The sequence below is a fragment of the Aquila chrysaetos genome, chromosome 2 (genome assembly GCF_900496995.4).
Source record: "Aquila chrysaetos chrysaetos chromosome 2, bAquChr1.4, whole genome shotgun sequence".
NCBI classification, from domain to species: Eukaryota; Metazoa; Chordata; class Aves; order Accipitriformes; family Accipitridae; genus Aquila; species Aquila chrysaetos.
In genome coordinates, this window is record NC_044005.1 from 42,065,612 (window position 1) to 42,086,054 (window position 20,443).

General features: G+C 39.1%; 1 protein-coding gene across 3 annotated transcripts in view; it reads left to right on the top strand.

Moving 5' to 3' along the window:
- ZNF106 (zinc finger protein 106) overlaps positions 1 to 20,443 on the top strand; it is a 43,991-nt gene that overhangs the window by 18,082 nt on the left and 5,466 nt on the right. For 2 of the 3 annotated variants that reach the window (XM_030033858.1, XM_030033868.2), the window contains exons 5-21: positions 9 to 2,111; positions 2,937 to 3,561; positions 4,476 to 4,545; positions 6,148 to 6,302; positions 6,397 to 6,457; positions 6,774 to 7,115; positions 10,770 to 11,550; positions 11,928 to 11,983; positions 12,481 to 12,626; positions 12,925 to 13,059; positions 13,973 to 14,089; positions 14,935 to 15,126; positions 16,219 to 16,281; positions 17,208 to 17,327; positions 17,793 to 17,864; positions 19,366 to 19,437; positions 20,073 to 20,219. In XM_030033858.1, the coding sequence (XP_029889718.1) occupies positions 9 to 2,111; positions 2,937 to 3,561; positions 4,476 to 4,545; positions 6,148 to 6,302; positions 6,397 to 6,457; positions 6,774 to 7,115; positions 10,770 to 11,550; positions 11,928 to 11,983; positions 12,481 to 12,626; positions 12,925 to 13,059; positions 13,973 to 14,089; positions 14,935 to 15,126; positions 16,219 to 16,281; positions 17,208 to 17,327; positions 17,793 to 17,864; positions 19,366 to 19,437; positions 20,073 to 20,219 (5,257 nt within the window). The remainder of the gene's footprint in view (positions 1 to 8; positions 2,112 to 2,936; positions 3,562 to 4,475; positions 4,546 to 6,147; positions 6,303 to 6,396; positions 6,458 to 6,773; positions 7,116 to 10,769; positions 11,551 to 11,927; positions 11,984 to 12,480; positions 12,627 to 12,924; positions 13,060 to 13,972; positions 14,090 to 14,934; positions 15,127 to 16,218; positions 16,282 to 17,207; positions 17,328 to 17,792; positions 17,865 to 19,365; positions 19,438 to 20,072; positions 20,220 to 20,443) is intronic. The other variant, XM_030033877.1, reaches the window with a different exon arrangement.

The following is a 20,443-nucleotide window of genomic DNA, read 5'->3' on the forward strand; positions in this document are numbered from 1 at the left end:
TTTTGTAGGCAAGCTGAACCAAGCTGTGCAAATCAAGAATTAGAATGTGATGATAGGAGATCACAGAGAAGGCGAGAAGAAAGAGCTACTTACAAAGAAAGAGAAGCTTATGATCAGTCATCGTGGCATCATCATAATGCATCACAAAGGGACTGGAAGTGGGAAAAGGATGATTATATTAGTCCTAGACAAGGCAAATTTTCACACTCTCAGAGGAACCTTAATATAAACAGACATTCAGGTGGCCCAAGGGGACGCTCTGTGTGGCACCAAAATGTTTCAGGAAGCTCTTCAAATCGGCATAACTATGGAAATTCTGGAAATGGTTGGCATTCAAGTGGACGGGGAGGAGGAGGAACGTCAAATTGGCATCACAGTGCCAGGGAGAGAAATTCTACTTGGCACTCAGAAGGAACAGGTCATTTTTCTAGCTGGAATTCCAAGAGTTATGGAGGAAACTGGAAATCTAGTCCTCATGGTGCAAATGGCTGGAATTTTGGAAGCTCAGGAGATACATATTCGGTAGAGCCAATTAAATACAATAAGGAAAGATATGCATGGCAGCGGCAGGAGAAAGACACTGATGTTCCGCCATACAGAGATCGAAAAAATAGGAGTGACTTGCTTGATTTTACTAGTGATAATCTTCCTTCTGAGGGGGCATTGGATTTTGGTACGTTGAAGCAACCAGAAAGCAAAACTTCAAGAGCCAGTGGAAAAAGTGGCAGTCCTTCCAGAGATAAAACATATCGCTGGACTCCCTACCCATCCCAGAAAGCTGCAGAGCAGCAACCACGGTCTGAAGATAATGTTTCTAAAACTTCAGATAAAATGGATTCTGTATTTATGCCTCTTACTGATTCATCAGTGAAAGGAAAAACTTGTGAAGCCAATGTTAGCCTTTCAAAACTTAAAAAACGGGAAGCATCTTCCCCTTCTAATGTAACCTCAGATCACCTTGATTCTTGCAAGGTAATGAAAGACTGTTCCAGTGGTGAAAAGCCTGACAAAGATGATGGCAAAAGTAATAGGATGCCATCACTGAAATCCCCTCTTCTGAATATCACAGATACGAAATTATCTTCCCCAAAGCAAGACACAAACAGTCTCTTAAAAAATGTCAAGCTTCTGTTATCCTCAACTAGTGGTGAAGAGCAGAATCATTTGAATGCACTGAACTTGGAAACAAACAGTTTCTCCTCTTATTCATCAAAGCTGCATGGTGCTTGTGCTGGTAACTTAAAAGGCAGCAAAGGTGTGCTTGGTAGCAATCTTGGAGAGCCTGTTAATAACTTAAGTGAAGCAGAACAAAACCCGAAAGATGTTCAGTCCAGCCATTCCTTGCAAAATGCTCCCCTAAGCTCTTGCAAGGATACAGGTGACCAGAATAGGGAAGAAACTGGGAAAGCATCACCAAAGAATGAGTTCAGACTAGATTCATTAGAAGATGTGAGTGATGATGATTTAATGGGAAGTGAGAAGTCAGAAGCAAGAGCTGAAAAGTTGGGTTCTTCCGTTAGTTCTTGTTTACCCTGTGACACTCCAGAAGGTAAGCCTCCCACCTCTGAAAAGGAAGATGATGAAAAGCTGGCTGCTTCAAGTATTGCTTCTGCTGATCTAAAAGATTCTACGTTTCAGATGGAATCCACAGTTTCTCTGTCAAGTGGTCAGGACCATTTGCATGTGGATTTGAAAACCTCCTCACAGGATGGAGAAGGGGATGAAGAGCGTGTCAAGTCACATGATCACTTTGAAATGGAAGGTTTTGAAAATCCTTCAGAGCATGAGCTGCAAAAAGGAGGAAGCCAGTCACTAGGCCTCCTTCTTCCTGATTTAAGCAAACTTGGCCTCCCTGCCTCTCTGCAAAGAGACCTGACACGACATATTAGTCTGAAGAGCAAAGCCGGGACACATCTTCCAGAGCCCAATCTCAATAACGCACGGCGCATTCGGAATGTGAGCGGCCATCGGAGAAGTGAGATTGAGAAGGAGTCAGGGCTTAAACCCACCCTCAGGCAGATTCTTAGTGCTTCCCGGCGAAATGTAAACTGGGATCAAGTCATCCAGCAGGTAACCAAGAAGAAACAGGAACTTGGCAAAGGTTTACCAAGGTTGGTAGCTTTCAGATCTAACCGTGCCTGTGTGTGTGTGTGTTGAGGGGGGAGGGTTGTTTTTCTCCAAATCTGAAATGAATTCCAGAATCCTAAAACTAAGGCTTCAGAATGAAACTTGCTATACCACGATCTTTTGCCTATACAAATAACTTAAAGTTTTTATGATTGCTTGCTGCTGTGGATGTCTATCCATAGATAAGTGATAGTAGTCTGCTGCTCAGAAAAATTTTGATCAGTTCATAATTGTTGCTTAATATCTGAATACGGACACTAGCAATATATTTGCTTTTCAAGTTCTAATAAGTGGAAGAATGTAAAAATGCAATCAGGTTGTGAACAATGCTGTGACAGTTGCTTATTTCTTCATTTATTCAGGATTACGAGAAATGCTTGCATTGCTGCAGGCAGAATAAATGCTCCCTTTTCATTTGTTAATCTTTTAATCTGATACACAGTTTGGTTTTGTGTTTAGAGGAAGCAATTATGTAATACTTCACTTTTGAAACTTTCTTTAAACCTGAAGTTTTTGAAGCATCTTGAAAAGGTGTCATATTTGCTTATTCAAAACCTGGTTTGGAATAATTATAACAACATGATTTCTGACTTGGAAATCATGCTGTTGGTTCTTAGCCACTAAATCTGATTTTGTGATACATAAAAGATACTCCATTGCCAGATGAGACAGAAAGCACAGAATACCAGTGTAATGAGTTGCCAGATCTCTTAAAGCAGTACCGTGCATTTGGGGAAGTGGGAGGCTTTTTTTCTAGATTTAGCTGGCTTGTTACATGTGTATTTATTTTTCTTTTTATCTTGTTAAAGGTTTGGCATAGAAATGGTGCCTCTTGTTCAAAATGAGCAAGAGGGTCTAGAACTCGGTGAAGAATCTGATCTGTCTACTCTGGAAGGATTCCAGTGGGAAGGGATTTCCTTAGCAGTGCCTGGCTCAGCCAGAAAACGTAGCTTTTCTGAAAGCAGTGTCATTGCAGACAGAAATCCTTCTGCTTATAGCTTCTTCAGTGAACAAGCCAAAATAAAGGAAAGTGGGCAAAGGCAAATAATTGCAGCCAGCCACTCACATCACATAACATCTGGGTATGAGGCAAGCGCTGATATTGAGGCTGATATGAAACGGGAGACATCTTCTCTTCCTTTATCACCATTTATATCTGAAAGCACTGAGACTAGTGGAAGGAGACACAGCCTACAGGCCACCTCTGAGGTCACAGGCCTCACAAAACAAGACCAGGAGAGCCCAGAGAAGAGAACACCTCTTCTTGAAAAACAAAATGTACTAGAAATTTCAGAAGAAAATCGTCCAGCTTCAAATAATGCTTCACTTCTTGCAGTGTCTAATAACATAGATGCAGCTACAGACAGTAGCTGCACATCTGGTACTGAGCAGAATGACAGCCAAGGAATTGGAAAGAAGCGAAGAGCAACTGGAGTAAGTGTGCAATTTTGTTCAGCTTTGGTGCGCTAAAAATGTTTTTTTCCCCTGTCAATGGTCACTCGACCTCGGACTCATCTCTGCAAGGAGGACTTTCTCCATTTGATTGTCTTGTACATTGATAGCCTCAAACTAATTTGCTTGTTTGACTTAATTTTCTTTAAGAATCTTTTCCATTTCTATTTTCAATTTTCTAGTCATGCAAGACTTCTGCTTAATCTTTTTTAATTAGTAGGAATGGCAAATGTTCTTTAATTTTGATTTGGTAACTGGCATGCTGTACTGGGAAACAAGAGCTATTAAAATATTTCCATGGAAGTACTTGGTGTTGTAGCAACAGTCTTGGTGTTTCAAAACTTTAAATGGAAGCTAGGCTGTAGAAATTTGTTTTCCTTAGAATGTTCCTGGTTTTATGGTCAAGCAAGGAAAGACAACGCTTTTTACAAAATTATGTACTTAAAATGATATCCTTAAATCTGAATTTGTTTCACTGTCCTGTCTTGGACTTACCCAAAGGGAAAAAAAAAATGTTTCTGATCAAAATCCTCAAAAAGGGTTTGTTATATGCAGACAGTGATAATTTTACTTCCTCACTGATTTAATCCTCTAGACTTTCAACTAAAACCGTAGAGCAGAAAATTTGACCCAAGTGTGGTCTTAAATATCTGAGCAAGTAGAAGGCTGTCAGCTTATTTAGTATTTCTAGCTGAGATGAAAACATGGCACTCACTTTGGTGCCGTCCCTCTTTTAAGGGCAGAGGGAAGGACGAGTTATACAAGAATGTGCAAAATTAATTGTATATTCTTCTTCGTGGGTACAGGTAATGGTTGAAAAGACAGTGGATGGTTGACTTTTTGATTTAGGCAAAATTGTTCTTGTAACTTCTGTTAATAAATGATTTTACTTGCAGGAGGGATCTTCTCCTGAAATCCCTAGTCTAGAAAGAAAGAATAAGAGAAGAAAAATCAAAGGTAAAAAGGGTAAGTGAATATCATACCTACGTGCGTCTGGTATAGGGGTTATAAATACCTAGTAGTATTTTGACTTGGCTAAAATGGTAGTTACTTGATGTTACTTTGGTGCTTCTTGGGCTCTTACTGAAGATCATAGGGTGGACTGCTCTCAAGTCTGCAACGCTGAAGAGTCCCATCTTAATTTGTCAGAAGTTACTTCTAAGAGAAGACTTTGTGCCTCCTTTCTGCCTACAGTTCATGTTCCCAGCTGCACAGATGGGACCATTGCTTTCCCCTGCTCAGGGAAGAGAGGTTTGTTGCCTCTTCAGATGGAAGTTCTGAAGGGAGAAGTACCCATCACTCCCTTGTAATTCAGCTGTGCAACTTTCCCTTTCTATTTCTGGGTGGTCTCACCAGAAAAATTGTACTCACCATAACTTGGGCTGTGTTCTGTTTTTGACATCTCGAGCAATACTTTTATTTTTTGACTCCTTCCCTGTCTTTAATGGAAATGAATGTGGAATGTCTCACTCCTCCTTGCACCTGACCAAAGAAAACTTATTGTGGCATTAGACAGGTCTTTCTCAAACATGCCTAACACATCCACATCACTGCATATCAAAATGAATCATCTGTGTTTTAGGCAGTGTTTTCTTTGGGAACTAAATCATTGCATTACCATCTGCAAGGTTTGAGGTCCATAAGATAGCTTTCAAATGTTCCATTTCTCTTTTTTTAATTATTTATTTATATTGAATTGTTTGGAATGCAGGGCAGTTAATATGGATCTTTTTGTGGGAACTAATATTTCACTACTTGAAAAGGTGGGGGTGTTTATCAGCCTCTGTCTTCAATGACTAGTGTCTGTTATGGAGAGTAATAACACACTCGACTTAGTAAAATCTCTCTTTCCCATTACTTTGCTTCAGCATCATCGTTACTGTAGTAAATCTGCTAAAGGAAACTATAACCTGAATGAAACTGAGGAGTGCTCAAACTGAAACTTAATTTGCTTGGAGAATCTCTATAATGCCAGAGGACTTTAGAAAGTAGCATAGGAGGATCTTTTACTGAGTACAGTGCTCAGAGACTCTTTTTCAAGAGACTGAAAACATGAGTCTCACGACCCAAAGATCATCCTAGATAGTAAATGATTTTGTATCATTGGGTTCTTTTTCTCTTAAGCTGCCTTTCCTTCGCTTCTGGATTAACTGAATAATTTAAATCTTGTTTAGCTTAAATTTGCCCTTGCCTTTTAGATTCCATTAATGGAAAGTGTGTATTTGTACTTCATGTACACGTATATTTCAAGAAGAGATCTTTGTGGAAGAGATTGACTTTGTTCAACTAAACTAAATCAGTGCTGGCAAAGCTATGATGGAAATAGTTACTAGAGTCGTGGTTGAGATTCTGTAAAGAGGAATACTCAACTTTGCTCTTCTTTCATGTAGACATGGCTCTTCCTGTGCATAGATGTTCCTTTTCAGCTTCTTGTATGACTATGGATGCTTTACCTAATTTATGTGTTTTTTACATTCTAAGGTGGTAGTATTTATTGAGATACATTAAAATACACTACATGTGATATTGTCAAGTACAATTGTACTCTATGTTTTGTTTCTTTTTCAGAACGTTCTCAGGTAGACCAGTTGTTGGCTATTTCGCTGAGGGAAGAAGAGTTAAGCAAGTCCCTGCATAGTGTGGACAGCAGTCTCTTGCAGGCAAAGGCTGCCCTGCAGGCTGCATATGTTGAGGTTCAACGGTTCCTTGTATTAAAGCAACAGGTAACAGTGGGTTTTTGAGACTCTCTGAACTAGAAGTTAGCAGCCTGAAAAACTGCCTTAAGTAGGACTGATTTAAACCGTAACTGTTTTGTAGATAACCATGGAAATGAGTACACTGAGAAGTCAGAGAATCCAGATCTTGCAGGGGCTACAAGGTACGAGATACCATAAAACTACAACAGTCGAATGCTGACTTTCGTATTCTTTGAACTCAGCATCCTTTAAAAATTGCATTTAACTCATGTAAAATGTACAATAAAATTGTAGTCTTTCAATATTGAAGTCTTTATTGTTCAAGTGTGATCTGTTGTCTTTGGTAGTGCCATATAGTGGGTTTTTTACAATTTTTTCTCTTCTTTGTCTGTATGTCCCCAAGAAATAAGCTCTTGGGACCACTAAATTTTATTGTAAAATGTGAACATTTTTGTTCTGTTTTTGTTTTTGTTTTTTCTTCTCCTCTTTTACTGTTAGAAACATATGAACCTTCTGAACTCTCAGAGCAACTTTCCTGCAGTGTCTTAAGTGACAGAAGAAATAGCAAATCTCAGGTGGCAGCTGACTTAATTCCTGCAGGCTCCTTCCTGCCCCTTTTGGACACTTTGTCATCTTCTGTACCTCCGCTGGGGGCTTCCGTCCATGTAAACATGCCGTCACCATTCCAGTCTTCTGGCATCACACCTGCCACTCCTCCTGACTCCTCAGTACAAGTTAAACGAGAACCTGTGTCTCCAAAAGGCTCAGAAGAAAATGTGAATTCTGTACTCCAGAGGTCTCCATGTGCTTCCCGAGCAGAAGAGGTGGAGCAGAAGGATGGTATGTGTGGCTTTTCTTTGTTTTGAGAGAACTAGCTTTAAGAAAATAAGGAATTTTTTTTTTCCCCAGAAGAATGTAAGTTGGGTCTCAAACCTGCAGGCTGTTGTGCAGGGCTGAACTCCCATTAACTTGTGTAGGACTTTGTCAACTTAATAGTCTTAGAAACTGGGACCTTCTTTACAATACATCCAAAGGGATTCCACATTTTTAAATTGTTAATCACATGTAAATTGTAGTCATATGCACCTATAGGTTTCTAGTTGTACTTTAAGAATAGAACAAACATGAATTTCAAGGTTACATCCTCTTAGAATAATTTAGTTAACAAAAAAAACCCAAACCTTAAAACCTCCCCTGTAATTTTTGTCTTCTACTCTGCATCATTTAATGGGCATTGGTAGCTGAAAATCTGCCTACAAAGGAAAAATGCGTGCCTGAAGATCTTTTTAAAAAATTATGACCAACTACATTAGAGTATTCTATGTTCTTCTTGGGCCCTGCTGGACAAGCACAAAGAGTATGATTTTTGATACTAAAAGTAACAATCCATCTTCTCCTTATCTCCATCTCTCTAAATCCCACAGGGCTGGAGATGGTCATTCAAAGTTCATGCGATCTTATTTGTGATTTCAGTAGACAGTTTACTCTAAGAAGGATGTTAGGCGCTGTTCACTCATGTGAGGGGAGTGGGAGTGAGTAGGGCAGGGCTGCCAAAGAAGGTATGTGTTCACTTTTGTCAGGAGGAGAAACCACTGAATTAACTGAACTGCTAAGGTGAGAGCTGCTGCTTCGGAAAAATGAGATCTTAATGGCTACAGCTGAAATTGCTAACTCTTTATTTAGACAGTTTAAAACCCCTAAAACTCATGTACTGTAGTCTGTGGTCAAAGACTTAAATGCCATTGGTACTTTCCACTGCAACTTGCTACTGTGAGTGAAGGTACAAACTGAAGATTAAAAGCTCAAACATCCTTTCCTTTCCTAAGAGCCTGTGAAGCCAAGCAGGGTGACTCTAATGACAGTTGTTTGTCTGCTGTAACAATGTCACTTACCCAAACCTTTAACTTGGATAATTTGAGATAATGATTCATAAGCAAGATCCTTGGTACAGGTAAATACAGCCAACGCAATTTTTTTTTTTTTTCTTCAACTGAAGTGGAAAATACTATTGGAAAAATCCATGCTGTACTACTTTTATAAGTGTATTTTTTTTCTCAAGCACAAGATAAGTGTTGGCTAAATTGAAGCTTAGACTTCTGTAAATACAAGAATTTGAAGGGGGTTTTACCTTTTTGCAGTTTGCTTCAGACATAGAATTCTGTATAAATAGTGTTATTTGTGGTTTTTTAGTCACCATTGCATTTCCTGTATTCCACTGTGTTACATTACACATGTGTAGTATTGTGAATTTTGCTTCATCTCTTTTTGGAGGATTTGATAGAGATTATGAAGCTCTGAGGGTGTACATTAAAGTAAACTTGGCGGGGGGGGGAGAATCAGCTTTTGTGTTTGCATTGTTGAGATTCAGCTTGTAGGAAGCCACTGCCTTTCCTTCGCTTTCCCATTTTTATTGGCGTATGCCATTCTGTTATGTTTAAACATCAATGAAGAGAGGTGTCATTTTTTTTTTAAGGTTAGAATTGGAAAATTCAGAATAAAGTTGTAGTGATCACTAGCTGCAGTGGCATGAAGTGTCTTGCTTGCAGAAACTTCAGACTTTATTGATGTCTGTGCAGGCCCAGCAGAAGCTGAAGAGGTTTTTCAGTTTTCTCTCATAAAGATGAATGTTCAATGTATAGCTGTATTTATTACTTAAATAATTACTTTAAAAATGTCTTAATCACATTAGCATATTTGTCAGTTTCCTGCAAACTTATTTTTGACATATTAAAAGCAAGAATGTTCTTTTGATGTTTGTTTGTCAAATTAATGTGGTTTTGGTATTGATCAACTTCTATATGTGCTACATTTAAAATGAGTGTCTGCCATCAAATGAATTTGGTAATTTGGGGGGAAAATAAGCATTTACCATCAGGTAAATGCTGTAATTTGGGGGAGAGGAATTCTCTCTGGGGGCAGACTGCTTTCTGGGCATTGAACATCTGGCTTATCAGCTGCCCTAGGAGGTCAGCTCAGCCTTGCCTTGAAGGAGCTGATTGCATTTTGTTTTCCGTAACTACCAGCAATCTCTCCCACCTGTGGAACTGGGGGATTCTGCTTTCTTGCACTACCATGGTGATTTCCTACTTCCTTTTCTAACACATGCAGTACTCCCAAGTGCTGAGAATAACTTTTGGTTTCAGAAATTTAAGTTGCAGGTTACTCTTAATTTCCTGTTTGTTTTGGTTTTAAGTGACCAAATTCCTTCCCTCCCCCTTCCTGTGGGAAATGAGGGGTGCACAATGTTAGAGCTGTATTCAGAATTTAAGGGTTTGTGTGCCGCCTTCCCACTATAATTCAACAAAGTAACTGTTCAAACCTTGTCTAAGCATTCACTTCTTCTGTACAGAGGGTTTTCTAACAGGTTGCAGCTGTGTATGACAGTTACAGGTCGGGGGAAAAACAGCTTTCCATTGATTTACTTTAAATATGATACACCCTACACTGTCAGCAAGTTCTAGTTTTATCTTGGAACTTCCCATCTGAGGAGGGTGTGGGGCGAGATGTTCACTTTTAAGGTGTCTCTAGTTGGATGCATAATTCCAAAGCATCGAATTTGTACTGTGATGTGTTAAACAGTCCAACAGCTTTGTCTAAGCATTGCTGTAGGTTTAATTTGCTGGTTTCTAAGAGGCTGAAGCAGGGAAGTGTTTCAAATCCTGCCAGCTTTCCATTCGCCTTGAGGGATCCCACCCAATAAATGCAGTGAACTTGAAACATCCTGTTCTGGATTGTAGTTATTGCAAATGTGACCAGGGAATTTTAGGGTGTGGGAAACACAGCTGTGAGATGTTGCCTGTGCTCTTAGCCTGTCTCAGTTGAGAGGTTGGATTCATTTGTTCATATTAGCTTCAAATTAAAATGACAGGGAGAGTATGTTTGCCCCATCGTTTAGTCCACCACAGATGAACTAACAAAGCTTACCCTGATGGCATACAGTGCTGCCATTCCCACGATAGAAGGTACGATGCTGCAGAGTGGGTTGTGCATGACTCATCTACCTTGACTTAGGTCCAAGTAACTTGGTAGAAATAACTAATGCAGATGGGTTAAGCACAAGGTCTTCAAACTGTATCACTGAGCAGCTGAGATGCATTAGGCATGCATTGGTTAATACCAATCCTATGGCAGTGGTGACAGCTGGTAAGGGAGCACACAGTGAAGGGTGGTAGTATCTTAAGCTGACAATGTAGGATTCACCAAAGGTTGTTTGTCAGAACTTTAAAAGCATATAGTCAGCCGGCAACTTGAATGATGTGCCCCATTCCTTTGCTTGTGGGTACAAAGATAAACATTTTATACCCCAGCTATGTTTTTTAAAGGCTGGACAGCTGACTGAAATAGCAGATCTGCATGTGCACATACCTTTCAACATGTAGGAATATGTACTTTACATGCAGAATTAAGTATAAACAGAAAAATGCAGGGAAAGCAATTTTGCATAAATATTTATTGCTGTAGAGATTGAGTATAACACTAGTCTGTTTTCTTCAGAAGAAACCAACCAGAAAACTTCAGTGTATCCAGTTATCTCTGCAACCATATCCCTATCAGAGCTGGCAGCTTGTTTCCAACACACTAATCAAGATGTTCACAAGCCTGCTGTGGACGTGGGAAAGGCTGGACTTCCAGAGAACCCTTCTCCTCATTCACTGTCTGTTTTCAGCAAGAGAGCAGCAAATGATACAGTGACTGAAAGCTTTTTACTGGATCAGTGTAGCACTTCTCTTCCAAAGCATTCAGTCCTTCTAGAAATGCCAATGGACAAAACCCCCAAATTGTCAGCAGAACCATCCGAGCAACAGACGGCAACCACTGTAGTCCCAGCAGAAAAAGGGAACAGGAGGAGGAGAAAGTTAAGGAAGAAGAAAACTCTGAGGGCAGCCCACGTGCCAGAGAACAGTGATACAGAACAGGATATAATTGACTCTAAGCCTGTCCGGAAACTCAAGGGTGGGAAGGTTCCTAAAGGAGAAAAAGTTACTACATCCACTCCTCCAAGACACGAGGATGCAGCTACTGCTCAAACAGCAAGAAACAAAGATGAGAATGACAGTGATGCTTCTCTGGAACTAGTGGAAGTTCCAGCACCCCAGTGTGAGGTGGTTGACGTTCGTTCATCAGAGTCAGGAGATGAGAAACCGGACAGTCCCTCAAAGAGGGATTCACACAGCTCTGTGGATCAAGCAGTCCTAGAGGCATCTTGCTCTGGTTATGATGAAGTGAGCTCTACCAGTGAGATTGGCACAAATTATAGGGATGATGGGAAAAGAAGGTAAGATTATTGTAGATCTCTCAAAAGTAAAAGCATTATACAGTATTCATAAGAGGCCTCTCTCTTTTCTTTTTTCCTATTCAGAAAGTCTTACAACATCAGTAACTTCTAATTTCATTCAGGAGTGAAATAAGAGGGAAGATGAAAATGGAATTTGCTTTTTTGGTCCAACAAATGAATGTGTCTTGATACCTGCTAGTTTCTCTAATACAAGAACAAGGCTGCCCTCCATGGGAAGTTTGTTTTTAAGCTTATCTGTCACAGCCTATTTTCTACTAAGTGCAGAGTTGTATTCTGGAGTATTACTTACACTAATATTTTGTTTGAAAATGAGCGTGCAAAGTCCAATCTTGCTACTCTTTATTTCTGTGTTACAGTGTGGCTGAGACACAGACTTCCATATCATCACTAAGAGGATCAAAGAACTCATCAGGTATACCTTTTAAGCTTTTCTTCTGATATTTTGTGTATAGTATCTTGCAGGACTTTGAGTTAAGTCTCGATCAGACTACTTCCAGAGGGGAATTTTGCCCTGAAGATAAAAACCTGCACTAAAAACTGAAGTGGGAAGTGATGCATACTCACTTATGTCATCTCACTGAATGCTTTGTGCCTTGACCCCTCCACATCCCCCTGCTCCCTCCCACAGAAACACTTCTGCTCCACAGTCTCTGTAGAGCTGTAGGACAAACAATAATACAATCCTTTCGCTACTTTAAAGATCTTTCTGGACTTAATATCATATAAAGGTTTGTCTGGCACTTTATATTACCTTCTGCCACTTACAAGCTCCAGCTGGGACCCACAATGAAATCTGACTTGAAGGTGCTGAGCCCACTAAATAGTTCTGCTGTTGGTGATGCAAACAACAGTAGTGTGTTTGCTTGAGTGTGTTCCCATAATCGAAGTACATGTGTCTCTGTCCTACAGAAGTGTCTTCGGAGCCAGGTGAGGATGAAGAACCTACAGAGGGAAACTTTGAGGGACACCTGGCTGCAGTGAATGCTATTCAGATTTTTGGGAATTTGTTGTATACCTGCTCAGCAGACAAAACTGTTTGTGCCTACAATCTGGTTGTAAGTAAGGTTGTAGGAATGGTGTTATATTAATTGCAGTCACAAGGTTGCAGTTCTGTTTTTGTAAAGCCTTACTATGTACTTAAGGAAGCAGCTGCTTTTTCACGTGCCTAATTTTTTTTAATGCTATTCTTTTCTTCAAACCTCTCTTCACCCCCTCCCCAACCCCTTCTCCCTCTGAGAATCTATCTCCCGATAGATTGCTGCATGTTAGCTGTCCTACCCTACTCTGTCAGGCACAGATCCTGAGGGGCATTATGGGCCTTTATGTTGACAGACCCTATGCTTTCCTTTTTAGAGCAGGAAGTGTGTGGCCATCTTTGAAGGACATACTTCAAAAGTGAACTGCCTCCTGGTCACTCAGACAAATGGAAAGAATGCTGCACTCTACACTGGCTCAAGTGACCACACTATCAACTGTTACAATATCAAGGTACTCAAACTCTGTGTTGATTAACATGTACTGCATTTTTATGTGAGTGTTTCCTTGCAAATATAAATGAAAAAAGCCTTTTAAACCCGTATGAGCTGGACATGAGCCCCACTTCATACCTCATTAGAGTGGAGCAGGGAAAACAAACAAACAAAAAACCAACCCAGCAAACCATTAAGTTATTTACTATCTTAATATTTTGGCTAGCGTGTCAGCAGAGTTTTTGCCAGAACAGCATGAGGGGATCCTGAATGTTGGGAACACCAAAGTGCAGGATGTTTGTCTGGCCATGAATATCATATTTGTCTTGCTGTATTTCTAATTTCATTGCTTATGGAAGGCACTGCTCTCTTTGTAGAGCAGCTATAGAGAGAATAGGTTAATTGTTATTCTGAGGGCAGGTGGAAGAGCAGACTGAGACTTCCTGAAGCTGGACTTTTAAGGATAAATGATAGGAAGGTTTGTCCAACCTGTGGCTTGAAGGACTAGAAAGCAAATATCTGCTTCAGGGGGCAAACTGCCAGAAGTTTTTTACTCTTAAGCTGATGATTCATGGCAATTCCCTATGGGGGACTTCATGGGGATTCCTCAAACTCAAGCATGTAACAGGGTGTTTTTCATATGTATAGTCTGTACTCTGAACTTCTATATGCATTAGGGGTTGTGACTAAAATAAAGCTTTTAGGGTTATAACTGGTTGCTGAAGTACAGTCAAGTCTCAGAGATGGGATTGAGCTGTTTAAAACCAGGATCAAACTGCCACGTGACACCAGACTTTCAGATGCTTTTCTCCGCCAGCTCTGTTAGTTCAAAAAATGCAGCTTGTAGGTGAAAATCCTCATTCACTTTAGGCTTTTTTCCCTGAATTGTTTTCAGTTAATGAAAAGCTTTAAATACTTCTTTCTATTGCCAGACCAGAGAGTGCATGGAGCAGTTTAAATTGGAAGATCGAGTGCTCTGTTTACACAGTAGATGGCGGATCCTTTATGCAGGCCTCGCAAATGGCAGTGTGGTTACTTTCAGCATAAAGGTTAGTTTGTTTAAATATTGACACCTAAAAGCCTGTTGTGATGGTCTTTCTCTCCACTTTGTGTTTCTTTCCATTCTTTCTTCTTCAGTAGTAAGTGTATTTGTAATTAAAGTATTTTGGTATAAGTGGGCACTGTTGGCCCCTTTTGGTCCTTTATTTTGTCAGTGCACAAAGCTGTCCCATCTTCCCTTCCCTCTGGTTACCTCTTAACTGCTGTGTTGTTGTCACGTTTTTCCTTAAGGTTCCACCTGGCCTACCAGTCATGTGTCATGAGAGTTTTCTGACACAGGTGATTATTTGTGAATCCCCTTTTCTTGCCCATCAAAGTAGTGTGAGAGACTTTAATGTGTTGCTGGTTTTGCCTGCTCCATGTGTGTTTATAGACTCATTCACATGTTTTCTGGCCAAGAGGCTTAATTAGCAGTCCCCATGATATTTAAAAGTGAATACAAATCATTATTTAAAATAAATTATTTTTCTGATTATTCTTTTCATGGATCCTAGACTAATTTCTCAAATTTATCCTTACAAATTTATCCATTTTTGCATTTTTCTCATAATACTATTTCCTCTCATTGTTCTAACTCAGAAGGAGGATTTACTGGACCTTTGCTAATCACGAAATATTTTTTTAAAAGACAGAAAATTGAAGCCTAACATAAGGAGTTATATCCTTGATTTGGAAACTTGGTTGCTAAGATGCAGCTCTTACCACTGCTGAAATGGTGTCTTGTTATAGCATCTGATTTCAGTTTAATAAGTACAACACAAAAAGGACTCGGTGGTCTAGTCAGTGTCATAGCAAAGTTTTAATTCTTAAATACCATTTTTTCCTACCGCAACAGAACAACAAGCAGGTTGATACCTTTGAATGCCACGGCCCTAGAGCAGTGAGCTGTCTAGCCACAGCTCAAGAAGGAGCACGCAAGTTGTTGGTAGTGGGCTCCTATGACTGCACCATCAGTGTGCGAGATGCGCGGAACGGGCTGCTTCTCAGAACCCTGGAAGGTCACAGCAAGACTATACTCTGCATGAAGGCAAGTGTCTCTGAAAATATGTTTTTTGAAAAAGAATGCTTAAAATGGTGTGTTTTTTCTTTTCCTTCCTCATCTAATAGTTAGCAGATTGTGGTAGGAAGTAGAGGATTTCTCTATTTTAAATGATAAAAACTGAGTAATTTGATAGGAAAACTGTCTCTGGCTGGCTGCCATATCTCATGTTCCCAGCAAAACTGTTGGGATTGTGTATGTAGGAAGCATGTTTATTTCATGTTGTTAGAAGATTCAGGGAATCTTGAAATGTGAGTTTGCCAACAGAGGGAAAGTTGGGGAGAAGATGCAGCTAGTTTTCATGTACCCTTATTGTACAAACCTCAGAGGAAACTGGAGAAAATGTAACTCTGGAGAAGTAGTCTTCTTTTTTAATAGAAGAATCACTAACACTTATTTACAGGTTTCTGGCTCCTGAGATTACAATCTGGAACATACGCTTGTCTGACTGCTTTGCTGTGACCACTATCATGTAACAGATGGGGGATTACTTCCATAAATTGTATTTGTCACTTCAGATATTATGGTGCAGTGGCATAGCCTTTTTTGTCCTGTGGACTATCCTAGTCCTGCTTGCATAGCAGCATACTGTGGTCCCTTCTTGATCCATGATGGATCTGTTAAGCTTCCTTTCTAGATTAGTACTTGTCAGGAGCACCATCTTACGTGACCAGAATGTAAGTACACAGCACAGCCAATATTTCCAGGAAGCAATGGGCTTTACTGTGCATGTGCAGAGCAGCATTCTACATTCAGTTTGTTTGGTCCCTGATCTGCTGCTGAGCTGTCCCTGAGAATAGTCCATAGGTAGGATGAGTTAGCCTAGTGGGCTGCAAGTTAACTGCTTCTAATATCAATTGTGAAGTGTCAAAAGTCATCATTAGGATAGCATAGTACATTTTCTAGCTCTTATGTAAAGAAGTCAGTGCATTCTTTTTTTTTTTTTTCATAGTCTGTTGATTTTAACTGTCAAATTTAGGAAATACTACAGTACAACTTTAAACTGAACAGTGTCTTAATGTTTTGCTTGTCCATTTCCATATCTGTTACAAAAATAAAACTTTTTTTTTTTTTTGTAAGGTTGTGAATGATCTGGTATTCAGTGGCTCCAGTGATCAGTCTGTCCATGCCCACAACATTCATGTGAGTCTCATGAAGTTGAAATGACTTTTGCTATTAAGGCAGTGAATTTCTGTACTATAAAGTCAGTATTTCCAGAATTTTTGACTGACTGGTGGGGCAAATTGCTTCCAGAAAACGAAGTCATATGATTTTGTTAATGTGACTATGTACTATAGCTAACTAAGGAGACATGCAGAGGATACATAAACATGCTGACTCTTGTAATACCACATGCAATACCTTTTTGTCTGGGGATCTTGCTTTTGCAAATATTACTACAAACATGCTGATAATGTGGAAAGGGTTCAGAGCAAAGCAATGTGAGAGATTCTGGTGGGGGAAGAGTTTCTTTATTACAGGAAAACTTGAGGGATGCAGTGTTCCAAGCTAGCTGGTTCAAAGGCTGTTAAACTGTTGTGAATGCTTTGTCTCTAGCCTGCCATTGTCGTCTTCTTTTACAGCATCTTTCCTCTGTGCTAGCAGAAGCATTCATGTAGCTATACAATATGTTAGATTAAGAAACTTATCAGAGATAAATTTTAATTGACAAAAAAAAAATCATGTATTTCTGTGTATTTAGCTAAATTTGCCCACTTATCCTTGTGGCTACATAAATACTGCTGGTACTAATAGCATAGTACTAGTTGCAGGATAGGTGGGAACGTGTAACTAATGATGGAAAGAGAAATAGATGTTTTCCATAGTGGCATGCGTTTCTGTTGTACTGGAATGGCTCTGTGTTAACATGGGCAAAGAAAAGGATAAGTAGTATTCGATCACAATCTAGAAGTGCCTTCACAGGAAAAGCAAGTCTAATTAAAGGGTGTTTCCATTGTTTGACTAGTAAGCATTGAAGCTAGCTACCCTATCAAGGTTAGGTAAAACTGTTTTGTTTTGTTTTATTAAAAAACCAAACATCTGTTTGCCTTTGCTTTTTATTGATGCAGACTGGAGAGCTGGTACGGATCTATAAAGGCCATAACCATGCAGTAACAGTTGTGAACATTCTTGGGAAAGTGATGGTGACAGCATGTCTGGATAAATTTGTTCGTGTTTATGAGCTACAGGTAAGAAAATAGATGGTCGCTAATGACATTTACCTAATATGGGTTAATTAATTATTTTGAAGTCAAATAGAAGTCATCTTTGTGCTTACTGGTCTCTCCCCATCCCTCTCTTTCCTGTCACTCAGAATATATAGTTGTCTCACCAGCAAAAATACATGGGTTTTAAAGAATATAACCTAAACCACTCTTTTAGAACCTGGGTTATCCTGAGACAGTGACGGCTCAGAAAAGTGGGGAAATGTTAGTTTTGTCTGCTGAAAGACCAAGTGCTTAGTTGGACGAAAAGACTCACAGAAGTCACGTGAGGAAAAGTGAGCTTTCATGGTGGCTATGAAGTTTGGAGTCCACCAGAGGAGTTTAGTTGCTACCCAGCAAACTGCCTTTGGAAGCATTGTCATTTGCATGTCTGTGAAAAATGGCTATTAACTGTCGTGCTATTAAATGTCTGTTTCTGTTTCTTTCAAGTCGCATGACCGCTTGCAAGTCTATGGAGGCCACACAGATATGATCATGTGCATGACCATCCACAAGAGCATGGTAACTTCCTTCTTTTCGCTGGTCTCAAAGAGTAGGTTGTAATTTCCACAAGCATATACAAGACAGTTTAATTTTTTCAGATAATGAAATCGACCTGCTGTCTGACTAAGAAGAACTTAAAAATGTCAGTCAAAAAATCACATTGCTGTCACAGCTTTGTATTTATGTAATATTATTGTCTGAGGAAGAATTACCTTCTAGCTTACTGTAGTCTTAAAACAGTAGTTTTGTTTCAAGTGATGATTGCAATGAAGAGTCTAGAAATAGTAAAATATTTCCTCTTTTCAAGCATCAATCCTGTTTGACTTTTGCTCAAGAGAGTCACACAGATGCTAGAGAAAAACTTCACCCATAGTCAAACCTCTAGTAACCTTTGATAGAACCTAAACAAAGGTATGCAATTGATTTAGGTGCACAGATTTCTTCATGCATCTGCCCTGCACAATAGGTTTTAGAAGCATTTCTGGATAAATAACTTGCTTAAAATACTCATTGAAAGCACTTATTTGCCTGCATGTGTAGGAATTTGTTTGCAAACTTTATTTCAGATTGTAAAATATGAGGTATAGTAATGATCTATAATAACAGAAGAATCAAGTGTAACAGAACTGATCTCCTACTAGTGGGAATATATACTGCCCAAGCTTCACTTCTCATGTGAGTGAAATGGAGAGCTAAGCTCATTCAGGCTTTGTGCTTACAGTCTGAGGCTTGACCTGTCCCCCAGCAATAGTCTGTTTTGGGCATTCTCAAATGAAAGTTTTCAGATGAGAAGCTTAGTTACGAGTGAAAGGTTATAATTTTCTGTAGTAGTCTCAGTAGTAAAGTATAATGTCTTACACACAGCATATTGGTTCTTATATGCTAGTGATGAATTTTCAAGAGACAAAAAGACTTGAAAAAAAATAACAAATGAAATCTTCATCTTGGAGAGTTTTCTGTATTATGTGAGGACTTTTTTTAATGATGAATATCCTTTATGGGATTATGAGCGTCTGACATACTTTTCTTTCTAGAGGACAATTTTGTGTGGACCATTTGCCAAAAAAAGGGTTTTTTTAAGATGTCGTTTTGCCTACCTTTTCAGGATCTGTATCAGTCTTCTCTTTCTGAAATTCTGGTGTTCTTCCTCATCCTTCCTCTCCATCCCTTTTTGATATACATATAACTGGTTAAGTCCTGGAAATATGTTCAACTTGACATTTACATCTAACTTCTATCACTTCACATATTTTAAAGTTTTCTGAACTTTAAATGCTTGACACTATCAATGATAGAAGTTATGGACACATGTCTTATTTGTTAGTAGGTTTTTGTAAACTATGAATGCAAATCTTAAAAGAATTAGGTTAGACCCATTTTTTTAAATTTAGATGCCTTGCATGTTGATATTTTATTGTTTTTCACCTAATACGTTCTACATGAAGCCTCCTTCAAAATTTGACTTCTTTCTTTTTTGTATTATTTCCAGCTTGCTTATCCATAAATGTTTCTTTTACAGATCTACACTGGATGCTATGATGGCAGTGTCAGAGCTGTGAGGCTTAATCTGATGCAGAATTATCGTTGCTGGGTAATGAGGAAAATGTTTTTAGCCTTCTTTGTTACAGTTTTAGACTAATTTTCTAGGGGTGGTTGCTACTTAGTCTTGGATATCTTGACCTTTAATTTATTATAATTCAATAATATTTTTTAAATGTATATGTACATTTTAAATGTAAGTATATATTACTAGTTCAATTTTTCATGGTCTTTAGTATATGTGTATTCTTTGGGGCAAGTTGATAGTAGCATCTTAAATTCTTTTTCTTCCTGGCAATTTTTAGATAGTGACATGTAACTGTTTAAAACCAAAAACTTCAGCTGAGTGACATAGAAAAACTAATTTACTCTGCTAAGTAAATTTAATTAAATTCCCAATGACTCCATCTCAGGTGAGCTTAAATCTCGTAAAGGCTTAGTTCCTTTCTTCCTCCTGCCATTCTCGCTGATGGTCCAGGCTTGGCTAGAGGCAGGAAGAATCTCTGTAAGGCTGTAATTAAAGTAATAGAGACCATTGAGGATGGAAATGAAATAAGAAGATTAAAAAGTTACAGGAGGTGACACGTGTGTGAACAGTCTTGATAGAATATTGTGAAGTTGCAAGAAGAAAAGCATATAGCTAAAATTCTTTTTCCCTGGCTTATTCTGGCATGTTTTTTCTACCAGTGGCATGGATGTTCACTGATCTTTGGAGTTGTGGACCATCTGAAACAACACTTGCTAACTGACCACACCAACCCAAATTTTCAGACCCTAAAATGTCGTTGGAAGAACTGTGATGCTTTCTTTACTTCCAGGAAAGGTTCCAAGCAGGTATGTGTTTGAACTAACGTGGTTGTATTTGGTAGTATAAAGTACTTTATATCACCACAACTGTGGGACTTGATCCTATTTCTCGTGAAAAGGGTTAAATTCTTCTAGTCTTTACGAACTTAACTGCATACTGTAAGAGTCATACAAGGCTAATAGGGTTCAATTCAACCTGTGACAGATGAAGAATGCAGCTAAGTATGATAACTTGAGATATGGTCAATTTA